At 41.1% G+C, this 14,104-nt stretch overlaps 1 protein-coding gene across 8 annotated transcripts in view; it reads right to left on the reverse strand.

Annotated features, from left to right (window-relative positions):
* Positions 1-14,104, reverse strand: part of LOC137423339 (uncharacterized) — a 250,533-nt gene that overhangs the window by 81,139 nt on the left and 155,290 nt on the right. For all 8 annotated transcript variants that reach the window (XM_068110373.2, XM_068110371.2, XM_068110370.2 and 5 more), the window contains 4 exons: positions 11,698-11,891; positions 9,665-9,786; positions 8,581-8,650; positions 117-277 (listed from right to left, as the gene is read on the reverse strand). In XM_068110373.2, coding sequence (XP_067966474.2) covers positions 117-277; positions 8,581-8,650; positions 9,665-9,786; positions 11,698-11,891 — 547 coding nt within the window. The remainder of the gene's footprint in view (positions 1-116; positions 278-8,580; positions 8,651-9,664; positions 9,787-11,697; positions 11,892-14,104) is intronic.

Here is a 14,104-nt window from a genome sequence, read left to right on the forward strand (position 1 = left end):
CAGGATGTTATTATTCCAAATTCACCAGTGGTCCACCCATAAACCTTGTCTGGTGTAGAGAAGAAAATAAATAAATTAGGAGGTGATCAGAAAAGAATATGTGGAAGAGCACTTACTTCCTGGCCAGAAAACCACGGCAAGCTGCCTGGAAAAAGACCACAATGTCTGTTATCTTGAGGTCTCGCTCTTCCTCAAGATGAGCCAGCACACCTGCCCTAAAAAAGATCTTGCTCTGCCCAATTCGAGTCACATTTGGGTCCAATTCCAAGTCCCTGATCTGTAGAAGAAAACCGTTTGATTAACATATAAAACGCCAGAAACACCAAAATGTCTATATTAGAGTTCCCACAAATTATGAAGTACTGTACTGTCACCTGGGTCAATAAAAGCATGTGGCAGTGTAAATAGGAGATAGATCAAAGGTGGTGCATACCAGTATAAATGGCATGGGACGAAAGTCTTTTCCTGAGCAATTTAAATTATACATTGGATTCTGAAATACAGTAAACTCCTTCGATGTGGGAAACAGGGAGTGGAGTGGGGAATGCATCATCCCTCCTCCTTTTTCTCCTCCTCCCCCCACCCCCCCCCCCATACCCAACGTATTTATTTGTGAGCAAATCAGTGCAAAATGACTTATTTTTATAGCAATGGCTACCTTCCATGGATGTGCAAAACAGACTCCATCATCTCATGCCTATTTTAACTTTTCTCATAAAAGAATAGTCAAACATGCCTTGTAGCTAACTCCAGAAATACAACAATTTTAGCCCAAGAGTTGTGTTTGCTCTAAAACTTTTGAGAATCAAGATATTCTCTCAAAATGAATGCTGATTAACAATGCCATCAGACGAAAGTTAAAAAATCACAATCCTTAATCAACTGGAAAACGTGTAGCCTCCACAGAAGTCTTTCACTCGTTCTGCTCTTGGTCAAGTAAATAAGGTGGTCACCTCACTTCGAAAGCTTTTATTTAAAGAGAGAGGAGAGAGCTGTGATTCACGTCGAGGCTGCGAGCGGACTTGTTTTTATATATTGGTCGCGAATGAGTTGAGGTTTCCGGTGAAAGGGATTGTTTGCGACATCGTCATATATTGTGAGTGCAATTAAACCTGCGTCTCAGGTTTTATCACCAAGTGTGAGTCATCGTTGGAGAAATCAAGCGCCTCCATTACGGGCCAATATGCCATTTGGTCCTCGAAGAAGAAGAGGCTGTCCGCTTGGTGCATCTTGTTTTGCCGTTGGGATTTCTGTATCGACCTCATCGTGTTGATTGCCGTTGGTTTACCTATCGGCTCAATTACCATATCGACCTCTCACCTCGTAACTCCTCATCCACAGTCGCGCCAATACCTGCCTATTGATTTGCCGTTCTGCACGACCTCGACCTTCAACCTGCGAGGAGATTCGTGCATGGACTTTGGGAAATGTTACATTCCACTCACAGTTGGCGTATCATGAGTTCATTGCCTTCAGAGCATTGGGGAATGATGGTACGTACCATCATATGCATTGTTCATTTGATGCAAGTGACATTTTCATTGTACTTTCTCTAATAGTGTTATTATTGTGTATGTGAGAGTTGTTAATACAATCACTTGTTTTGTTCTGCAATTGCCTCGGTGTGGTTTTACCATGGTTTATTAGAAAACGCAAAATACTAAATCTTTCTGCAGTGTTCCCTCTCCAGACTCTGAGGTGCACCATAACCGGGGTTTGGGGAGGTAATACGTAACCACGAGGCAACAATTATATTAGAGAATATAAAATTATGATTTAATTGCTTATGTGGTATGGCAGCCATATTGGATCAAAAAAACCTTCAAAAACAGAAGAGTTGGCTCACACCAAGTTGACTGCGCAGGGTAAGTATTCTACGAATACCATCTACTTAGCTCACCTGGAACGAAGTTCAGTGGAGCTTATGCGACAGCGCGTCATCCGTCCGTCAGTCTGTAAACACTTTAAACTTCTTCTCTGAAACCGCTGATGGGATTGTGACCAAATTTGGCACAAATGATATTTGTTGTGTTGTGACTAAAGTTTGTTCACGGTATTAAAAATAATATTAATAAAAAATAAATTAAAAAAATCAGGGTCTCAGAGGGTCCACCGGGGGTCAAAGTGGATACAGGTTTAATCCGCCAAAATAGGGATTTGCTTTTTCCTCTGAAACTACATAAACTATTTCAATGAAACTTTACCACAACCTTCATCACCCGTGATGAACCAAAGTTTGTTCACGCCATTAAAAAAAAATCTGCCCCTTTGGGGATCTACGGGGGGGGGGGGGGGGGGGGGTTGCCCCCCAAAATAGGTATTTCCTTTCTTCTCAGAAACTACACATGCAATTCTGATGAAACTTGACCACAACTTTAATCTCCCGTGTTGTACCAAACTTTGTTCCTGGCATTTAAAAAATTGGTGTCTAAAATGGTCATGGGGGAAATAGGTATTTGCTTTTTTCTCAGCACCTACACACATAATTTTGATGAAACTTCATCACAACCTTCATCATCCATGATGTACCAATGTTTGTTCAAGGCATTGGAAAAATTGGGATCTGAGGAGCAACACGACATGGGAGGGGGGTTGGGCGGGTGGGAGTTCCCCCCAAAATAGTTATTTTTTTATTTGTTTGTTTGAAGTCTTATGATTATGTTGGTATGATTCTCCATGCTGCCCTGTCTTCGAGCAATTGTTTAAAAATACCCTTAGTCAGTGCAGTATACTGTTTATTCTACCAGGTGAGCGCCAGGGGTATTGCCCCTATGTTTATTTTTAGAAATTTTACCCTGCACTCATGAAGCGAAAAGCAGGGTTCGGCATTCAGTTGCGTACGTATGGCGTACATGCGTGTTTGCATTTTAAAAATTCATTTCTCGGCAACCGTTGGTCCGATTGACACGGAATTTTACCAGAGGAGCGCCTCTGCCTGTATAATTTTTTTATTCATAATTATAATGTCATAGGTCACGTGGTACGGACGCCATTTTGGAAAAACGTTGCACCTCTATCTCCCAAACCGCTCAATGGAAAAAGTTGAAACAAGGCTCATTGTCAAGTACTCCCCATGGGGAACACGATATGTTGATGATGATGTAATTGGCAACTTAATTATGACGTCATAATTCGACAACTACAATGCTTGATTCGATCAGTATGAATTCTTTTTTCTCTGCGATTCTTTGTCTGATTGACATTAAAGTTTCACCATAGGAGCGCCTCCTCCTGTAGAATATTTTAATAATTATGATGTCATAGGTAACGTGGTAGAGGCGCCATCTTGGAAAAACTTTGCACTACAATATCTCTGAAACCATTCATGGAAAAAATTGAAACATGGCTCATTGTCAAGTACTCCTCATGGGGAATAAGATATGTTAATGGTGGTGTCATCGATGCCTTCGTTATGACATCATAATTCAACAAGTATGACAAGGTGGAAAAGTTTCTGTCAACACTCGACTCTGATTCTGCAACTGGACCTGACGGCATCAGCCCACTGGTCCTAAAATCCTGTTCTTCCGCTCTTTCACTCCCTCTCTCTGTTCTCTTCACCCTCTCTTTTGCTCAAGGTCATCGGCCATCTGCTTGGAAATCTGCCAACATCACCACTTTGCACAAAAAAGGTGCAAAAACAGATCCCAGCAACTACAGACCAATCAGCCTTCTCCCAATTATGAGCAAAGTCATGGAATCCATCATTGCTTCAGATATGAAATCTTTCCTCTTCTCCAATGGCTTGATCTCTGATCATCAATTTGGTTTCAGACCTGGTCACTCTACTCTGGACATGCTGCTTCTGCTTTCTCAACAATGGATGGAGGTCCCCAATGCCAAACAGGAAATTAGAGCCGTCTCCCTTGACATATCACGTGCCTTCGATACGGTCTGGCACCCCGCTCTGCTCACCAAACTCTCCTCTTTTGGTATCCATGGAAATCTCCACGCATGGCTGGCGGACTTCCTCTCTAGTCGAAGTCAACGTGTGGCCCTGAATGGGGTTCTCTCATCTCCTCTTCCTGTTCAGGCTGGAGTTCCCCAAGGCAGTGTTCTGGGCCCTGTGCTTTTTCTGGTCTTCATCAATGATCTCTCTGACTCTCTTGAAAATTAGGGTATTCATTTTTACAGGAATGATAATATAATAGTTCATCTTATTTCGACACTGACAATGGCAGCCAACTGCTTTGTCAGGACAATTAAAGAATGTACCAATCGCTTTTTAATTTTTATTCAACCTGTTCAACATAGTCACGGACAAATATTTTGGAGCATTTTTTGTCAGGCTATAAAGCGAACAATGTTCACTCCAACAGCAAAAGTGACACTGCAGGGTTGTACTTCGTCCGCTTGTATTACATGTATAGTCACGTGAAAAAGTAAGTACACCCCATGTAAAGTTTTGACTTTTTCAACATATTTCAACATAGCTATTTGATCTTCATTTCAACAATATTGATAGATAAAGGTGATATAATACTAGAGCTTCCAGGGAAGCAGAACTCAAATGAACTGACTACCTTGTGTGGTAAGAGTCACACACACCAAGTTTGATCAAAATCCATAAATATTTGTGGACGTTAAAGTCTTAACGTCGTTTCGGAGTTGAAAACAATATGGCGGCCTATGGCGGCCATTTTGTGACGGATCGTGTTGGAATGCAATAGCAACCTACCTTGTGTGGTAAGGGTTAAATATTCTAAGTTTGATCAAAATCTGTTAATATTTGTGGACGCTAGAGTGTTAACGTCGTTTTCATGACCAAAAAAAAAATGGTCACCTAAGTCCACCATTTTTCAACGGATCGGGCTGAAATGTAATACCAACCTGGTCCTTGGGGTAAGGATGCTGCATGTCAAGTTTGATCAGAATCGGTTGATATTTGTGGACGCTAGAGTGTTAACGTCGTTTTCATGACCAAAAACAAAATGGTCACCTAAGTCCACCATTTTTCAACGGATCGGGCTGAAATGTAATACCAACCTGGTCCTTGGGGTAAGGATGCTGCATGTCAAGTTTGATCAAAATCGGTTGATATTTGTGGACGCTGGAGTGTTAACGTCGAAAATTTAACGGACGACAGACGACGACGACGACAGACGACGGACGCCGGAGGGTTCAGTACGTGATGAACTCAACTGGATGGTAGTCCAGTTGGGTTAATAAACATCAATGCAAATTTCGCATGTGGAAAAAGTAAGTACACCCCGACATTTATCACTACTTCAAATATATCAAATTAGAATCAGGTGCACCAGCTCAGGTGCAAATGATTAGAACATCGTTAGAGAGCATCTTAGAGGAACCTGTCTTATTTAAACCTCAGACATTTAGTCTGGTTTGCTCTTTGTTGTTGAAGTGTGCGGCGTCACCATGCCTAGATCAAAAGAGCTCTCTGAGGCCTTCAGAAAGAAGGTTATAGATGCCTACGAGTCTGGGGAGGGATTTTAAAAGATCTCCAAACAAGTTGAAATCAATCATTTGACTGTCCGGAAGATCATCTACAAGTGGAGAAGATTCCAAACAACTGCCAACTTGTTCTGGCCTGGCCGCCCCAGCAAGTTCAGCCCGAGAGCAGACCGCAAGATGCTGAAATAAGTCTCTAATAAGCCCAGAATGTCATCACGGGACCTACAGGTAGCTTTTGCCACTGTTGATGTCAAAGTGCACGAGTCTACCATCAGAAAGAGGCTGCACAAATTTGATCTACATGGGAGGTGTGCCAGGAGGAAACCTTTGCTGTCCAGAAAGAACATCAGGGCAAGCCTAAAGTTTGCCAATGAACACCTAGGCAAAGACAAGCACTTCTGGAACAATGTGCTCTGGACAGATGAGTCAAAGGTGGAGCTATTTGGCCACAGTACCAGAAGACAGGTTTGGCAAAAACCAAAGACAGCATTTGACCACAAGAACCTGATACCAACTGTAAAGCATGGTGGTGGAAATATTATGGTTTGGGGCAGCTTTGCTGCATCAGGGCCTGGGCAGCTCACCATCATAGAATCCACTATGAATTCTTCATTGTACCAGAGGGTGCTTGAGGATAATGTAAGGCCATCTGTTGGAAAGTTGAAGCTCAACTGAAGGTGGACCTTGCAACATGACAATGACGCTAAACATCCCAATAAATCCATCAAGGAATGGCTGAAAAGAAAGAAATGGAGGGCTCTGGAATGGCCAAGTCAAAGCCCGGATCTAAATCCCATCGAGATGTTGTGGAGGTGGAGGGATTTGAAACAAGCTGTGCATGCAAAAAACCCTTCAAACATCACACAGCTGAAAGAATTCTGCATGGAGGAGTGGGCAAAAATTTCTCCCAGTCGATCTCAGAGACTGGTAGACAGTTGTAAGAAACGCCTACTTGAGGTTGTTTCTGCCAAAAGGGGAAATACCACCTATTAGAGCCAAGGGTGTATGGATTTGGGAATAGAATAGAGCCTGTGATGGATGCTGTGAAGAGAAACAGGTTGAGATGGTTTGGTCATGTGTTGAGGAAGGATGAAAGTGACTGGTTGAGAAGAGTGATGGAAATGAATGTAGAAGGAAGTAGAGGACGGGGAAGACAGAGAAAGACTTGGCTAAAGATGGTCAAAGAAGAAATGCGGGCAAAGGGGTTAACAAGGGGAGATGCAGAAAATATGGCAAAATGGAGAAGATAGTCATGGGGACTGCAAGGCTTACCCCCGCTCTAGCAGGGAAAATGGCCTTAAAATGCCTGCTGTTGTTGTTGTTGTGCACTTACTTTTTCCACATGCAAAATTTGCATTTATGTTTATTTAAATTATACAAGGGACTACAAAATGTAAATGTTTCATGACATTTGTTATATTATATCACCTTTATCTATCAATATTGTTGAAATGAAGATCAAATAGCTGTATGTTGAAATATGTTGAAAAAGGCAAAACTTTACATGGGGTGTACTTACTTTTTCGCGTGGCTGTACATACCCCAATAGTGAGGAGCTAAGTGTGGATACTCTACTTCCGACCAGCCAAATCGTGCTCTCGTCCTCAGTTTATTTGGATTTTTTTTTAAACATCATTACATGTTTTATTAGTCCCCTACCGGTGTACACCGGAGGGGACTATAGGTTTGCACTCCGTCCTTCCGTCTGTCAGTATGTCAGTCAAAGAACAGTTTTCCAGACTTTTTTTCTAAACTCTTCATGCTAATGATTTCAAACTTGGTACATGGTTTCCTCATGATAAGTTACAGATCAAGTTCGAACTTCATGACGTTTCGATCATTTTTGACAAAGTTATGGCAATTTGAACTTTGGTAATTTCCCCAACAGTTTTCTGGACGACAGACTGCCAGTAGGGGACATGCATTGCAGCGCAATACTCAGAATGCTTGTTTTTAATAGCCATGACTAGTTCTGCAAACCCCAATGGAAGAAGGATTATTCTCAGCCAAGAACAACATGCACATGTACTGAAGAAGCTGAACTGACCTCAAGTATGAGAAAAAGAGTAAGATTGTGCATGTAAGCTTAGATCTGAACCATCTTGTCAGTCATATATTTGCTTCTAAGGCAGTTATTGTCAATCATACATATCAGTATCTTTCTCACAACCATGTCAAATGTTTCTAAGGCAGTTTTCCTTATAAGGGCAAATAAACAGTGAAAAAATTAAAAGCCCTTTTTATTTACATGGATTTATTATTTTTTGTTTACTTATAAAAGCAATTAAGGTTTTGAGGAAATAAAAACGTTAGAACTCAGTGTTAAAAAAGCAAAAACAATCCCTTCCCAATGATGAAAGGACACCTGCCCTCTCGGGACATTTTTGCTTCGATTCATTCATACATATCAGGTATCCTAAAAGATGGACGACTGCACTTCACTGTATAATGACCACCAGGGGGCACTTCAGAACAAGTGCGGGGAAATGGAAAAAAAAGTCTCAAGCGATAAGACAACACACATCAGTGTTTCAGTGCCAAACCTGTTTTACTTTTCATAATCTATATATACATATATCAAAGCACAAATGTCTGTCTCTGTCTCTCTCTGTCTGTCTCTCTCTCTCTCAGCCACATAATTAAAGCTACAAACACCATACTCGGGTTACAGATACAACTTTTGCGGGAAGTAAGATGGGCTATTTGGCTACGGCCTCAGACGCCGTAAATTGAGGCCAGAGTGACCAATATAGTTGGTTTTGGCAAACAGGATGACCAATTGGTATCAAATTGAAAAGGCTGGATTTTTTGGAGTGCAACACAATTAACCTTTTTTAAGGCCATGAAATATTTTAAATTGATCGATTTATGTAATCATAATGTTATCGTTTTCAATACAAGTGAAAAAATAACTATTCCTGGAGGCTCTGCATTAAGCAGTGGTAAAATGGGATGGTGGTAAAATATATTAGCATGAAATCAGCATTATGAGCTACAATGAATGCAAACACTGCAAGGTAAATGTTATTTGAAGGAAAATTGAGCTGTTTGGACACAGTGTTCAACTATTCACACAGAACATATTTTTTACGAATCACTAATTAATTTAGGACGTAGTAGAAGTCATACAGTAGCAATGTTACAAAAAACACGAAAATATTTTCTTACCATAAGCTCACAAGCTCGCTTTCCATCCATAAAGCCTTTGGGAATCGCATTCGGAGTGAGAATTTCATACCTGAGATGAACAAAAAAGATATGAAAAACTTTATTCTACTTCACAAACCAAAAACAACAACAGGCATTTTAAGGCCATTTTCCCTGCAAGAGCGGGGGTTAGCCTTGCGGTCCCCATGACAATCTTCTCCTTCACAAACCAACCAAACATAATTTATTAAAGTCAGTCAAAATAACCAAACAAACAAACAAAACGGCCAACTTGTGCACATAATAAGGTGTGTTCCATGACATTAATTACATTGTTCCATCATACTTGTATATTTAAAGTCTCCTACTTTTAATGTCTTCCACTTATAAAATATAAAACTATCAGAGGACCAACAGTTTTACTAGTATTATACCATTTTCGATAGTTTTTGATGGATATAGTTATGACTCATAAGGATTCTTTAAACATAGGAGAGCAGGTACATAAATCGCCTGCATGACCAAGACATCAGTGCACTTTTCAATTAACTACAAGGACATTGGTAGACAATAGACAAGTATGGTACAATGTATAAAGAGCATAAGGATCTGAATCTGGGTGGACTCATGATGAGCAAGGGTTCAGATGAGAACATCAAACATATGAACCCATGTACACATTCAAGTAATGTCTTTTTCCATTTTTGGAAACTTCAGAAAAAATGTACAACCATTTCAAAAGCAAAAAAATCTTTAAAAAAATTGAATTTACAAAAACAATGGGACAATTTTTAGGATGCTGATGTAGAATGTAATACAAAATCCACACAATGATGTTTAAGAATCAAACAACAAATTTAACAAGATGAGAAATATCAGCGAAAGTAATGCATAAGAAATAAAAAAAGATAAAAGAATATGCAGAACATGCAAAAAGCTCCCCCCCCACCCCCCCCAAAAAAAAACGATGTCGAAAGAAATAGTTGTTTGTATTGCATACTAATGGGTATCTGACAAGCCAAATGGCACAGAAGGCTCTTGGCAATGGCTCAGGTGCCAAAACAAACCACAAGTTAGTACATGGAACAGGCTGGCAAAGCCTCACCGTTGCCTGAACTCTTGGAAAACGATGCGATTGGGAAAACCCTGGCGGCAAATTCTGATCCCTTCCAAAACACCATTGCAGCGAAGCTGATCCAACACCAGGTGAGGATCCAACTTTCCAGCCTTAACAAAACACATCAGCATCGATTAGCAATGGTCATTCAAAATAAATGCAGAAAGGAAGTCTTCACTTTTATAGGTTGTGAGATTTCATGGGAAAAAGGCAAGAGAACCATTTAAAAGCAACAGAAAAAACACATTTGCCAAACCCACATACAAACAAACATACATACATACATACATACATACATACATACATACATACATACATACATACATACATACACTGTATAGATGTGTGCGGTGGCAGCCCACTGAGCTATTGAGTCTTCGGGATATCCTCAGAAATTCCTCAAACCAATACTATAAGCTTTATAATGGCCGATGTCTTACATGCCTGCTAAACAGACCACAAATCTGAGTGTGTGTATGTGAATGTGTAAGTGTGAGTGCATTGGAGATAAACTCATTGAGAAATTTAACTATCAGGAATAAATTCCTGCGTGGGGCTTGTGTGAAAAAATACTGACTCAACCAGAATGAAAAACTGACTGAAACTGACTGACTGAGAAAATATCCCCAATCGAACCCAAGGACCTCATCACTTACGCGGTGACAGCCCACTGAGCTATCGAGTCTTTGGGATACCCACAAAAACACACAAACACAAACACACAACACACACACACACACACACACACACACACACACACACACACACACACACACACACACACACACACACACACACACACACACACACACACACACACACACACACACACACTGTATATAGACATATACATATATACACATGTATAGTTTCAAAACAAAAAGCCACATCACACCAAAAAAGTAACTAGATATACCCTGCTAATCTGGTAATAAACAAGCAAGAGCAGATCTGCCAGCAAGAGGAGATAAACAAGTAAGAATGGAACAGAAGACATAAACAAGCTCTGCTGTTGCTTGTTTGGGCCGTTGTAAGGGAATTCTTCCCAATGGAGTGTGGAATATTTTGGGAGTTTGCTAAGAATGTCCTTTGACAGCATAATGGCAGGGACCCACAGAAATTCCGCGGAGCGTACAATGTGACTTATGGTCCTCAACCCCTCTCTTCTTCAAATCCTAAACCTCACCCCATCTCTCCCTCCCAACCCCAAGCCCTCGATGCTAAGTCTTCAAAAGCCACCTCCCCACCCCAAATCATAAAATCCCCTCTCCCAGCTCTGTCCCCTCTTTGCCCTACCACTCCAACTCTATCCTCTCCTACCCCTTTCTTCTTCAAGTCCACAACCATCCCCACTCCACAAAACCCAAGTCCTCGACACCCTTTCCCCTCCAAAAGCCTCAACCCCCTCTCCCCCTTTCTCAACTCTATACAATCGCTGCACCCCTCCAACTCTGTCCTCCACTCCCTCTTTCTTCTTCAAGTCCTCACCCTCTCCTCTTTCCATCCTTCCCCAAGTCCACAGAATAGTCACTAGCTGTTAAGACTGCTAATGTTTCTTGGTGAGGTAGATCAACAAAAAGATAATTATCCATTGGATGGAATTGACTGCATAGTTTGTGGTCATATTATTTTTACTACTGGTATGGTGTGAACCAGTGACTTATCTATATATACATAGCTTATACACCACTTACACACCACTCATGTGCACAAAAAATGCACTCAACTCAAAAGTGCGGGAATATCGATATTTGTAGACCGCCACACACTGTCCGGACCCAAAAGCTTTTAAATGAGGGATCATTGAGCATTATGTGTGCTGTGGTTATGACGTTTACCCCGTTCAGACACAATTGAGCAACATGCATCGCTATTAGGTATACAGATTAGCAGGGCTCATCCAGTTACCTTTTGTGTTGGATGGGCCTTTTTCTTAAATGTATAATCCTCAGGCCCTAATTTTATATCATATAATATATATATCCAGCGTATAACAAAAGGGAAATCAATTTCTCACTTACGCGCTTCTCATGATTGGGAATAATGCATCGTACGAAGTTGGGATTGGTGTTCCTCAGTGTGGCCATAAGTTTGGAAAGCTGTTCTTTGTAAAGCTGTCCAACTGTGCGAAACATGCCTTTACGAGTCTTGTACGTAGCCCCAAAGGCGGTTTCATTCATGCCTGACACTTGATCCAAACCAACAATGCGGTCCACTGGGGAAGAAGGATCGGGATCGGGAGTAGAAAGCAGAAACTTGCGTCACCATCAAGGACAAAATAATTTACGCAACTTACATTTGCATATTTCAGAAGCAAGCCAGGCTATTCCACATCCTGGGCAAATATAAGTGCCCTTAATTAATCCGTCAAGATCAGTACACCTTTGGGGTTCTTGTTGGTCGTCGATTTTTGAAACGTGCACCTATTGGTCGGCCAGCGACTGGACCACACCCAAATCTGTAGCTCAAATTCACCCACGATAGCAAAGACCAAAGCAAACGTTACATTACGTAAACAAGCATTACGTTATGCAAATTGCTCCAAAAAAAAAAAAACTATTGCTAACTACACTGCCATGATCAAAATGTGTAGTTTGAAAATAGCGTTACGTAATTTTTGAACGGCCCGATATTGGGGTTAACCAACCTGTATGACTGTGTGACGAATCATTTCGTTCCGATATAGCTGTGGGGAGAGTGACATCGATGAGAGGGGTCAAGTTAATCTTTCAAAAGATCATTAAATGCGGCTTCCCAATTATGATGTCATCTTTTAAGAGTGCTTTAAATGCCCATTTCCCAATCGGTCCGTTTGCGGATTTAGTCGCAGGTTTTGACAACAGCGCTGTCATTGTTGCTTTCTCCTTGAATAAAGAGAATTTCAAAAGCAAAACAATTAATTCGACAGTGTTACATTTATTTTGCTTTATGTCGCTGAACCGCACAAACACAGCCACCTGGCTGGTGAGACCATAAACTCAAGACCCAAGCCGAGATAATAAAAAATCCCAACCTAAACTCTAGAAAACAACACACTTGAGCAGACTTCTGTACTAAGTCCTTGATAAAGTAAGCTCATGTAGTGACAATTGTGCAACCACCAGAAATATAATACTGATGAAGGTCGAGATGTACTCCAATTACTTCAAATAAATCAGAAGAGGAATTCAATACTGTACGGAATAAAGTTGAGAAACATGTACAAGTATGTAATCCTACTATGTACAATTCAAGACATCTGTTTGTTTGTTTGACTTGTATGCACTCCTGAACCGCTGGACGGAATGAGTTGAAAACTGGTGGTTGCACTTGGGGTGTGACCCGGAGTGTTTTAAGGGGTAACAGACAATTTTCTAGCCCTGGGTGGGATCATGGTTTCGGGGAAGACCACAATTTTATCTTATGCAAATGTTTATTGTGTACCACCAACCTGGTGGGAGCCAGTATTTCAATTCTTGCATGAAAATAACAGAAGCGGGAGGGATTTATTATATGAATGAATGAATGAATGATCGTTTTAAGGCCATTTTCCCCGCTAGAGCAGGAGTTAGCCTTGCGGGCCCCATGACAATCATGGTTCCCTGTTTGAGGCAATGTTTTTATGGCCGGATGCCCTTCGTGGCGCCAACCCTTAGCCGCCTCTTACGATGCGCAGGGATACGGTGTACTTATTCTAAACCGGGGTAAACACCGGGATCATTCATCCCAGCAAGCTGGTACTCAATTTGCCGACCTCGGAAGGATGACAGGCTGAGTCAACCCCCCTGGTGTTAATTTAGCGATCGACTGGGATTCGAACCCAGGATCCTAGGATCCCAAGCCGGCACCCTAACCGCAAAGCCACCAGGCTAGGAGGGATTTATTATATGATAATATCGTAATGAAAATGGATTCCAGGGGTTAAATTCCCACCCTGAACTTTTGGGACGATGTATATATATTTTTTGAGTTGCCAGGAATATGCATTGAATAGAACCCCATGTCTTTCCCTTCCATCGCCTTCTATTTTTCACTCTCAAATGTGCTCTTTACTCATTCATTAATACTGCTGTGGAAATGGCTCCTTGGGGTTAATAATGTGCAAAATAGACCAGTTATTTCCTTGGAGTGAATATCTAGCATAAGCATAAAGTAATTAATTGTGATATCAGATATTCGTCATTTATATATCTAGTTCGATAACATCTACCCAAACTCTATGTATGTTTCTAAAATTATCAATCTGTTTTACCACATTTTTAATGTTCTACTCTTTGGAATTAATTATTTTATGTCTTCTTTTAGCATTTGCTAGGCTTTGCGGCATAATTCTGGGAAGCAAACACCACAACGTGGCCATGCCATAGCAAGAGCTGCAGGTGGGGGGTCACAGAGAGGTTGCTCCAGCCACCAGATAGGGAGGTCTGCGTCCAATGGCGAGTGAGTGGG

Source organism: Myxine glutinosa, chromosome 3 (assembly GCF_964187855.1).
Source record: "Myxine glutinosa chromosome 3, kmMyxGlut1.1, whole genome shotgun sequence".
NCBI lineage: Eukaryota > Metazoa > Chordata > Myxini > Myxiniformes > Myxinidae > Myxine > Myxine glutinosa.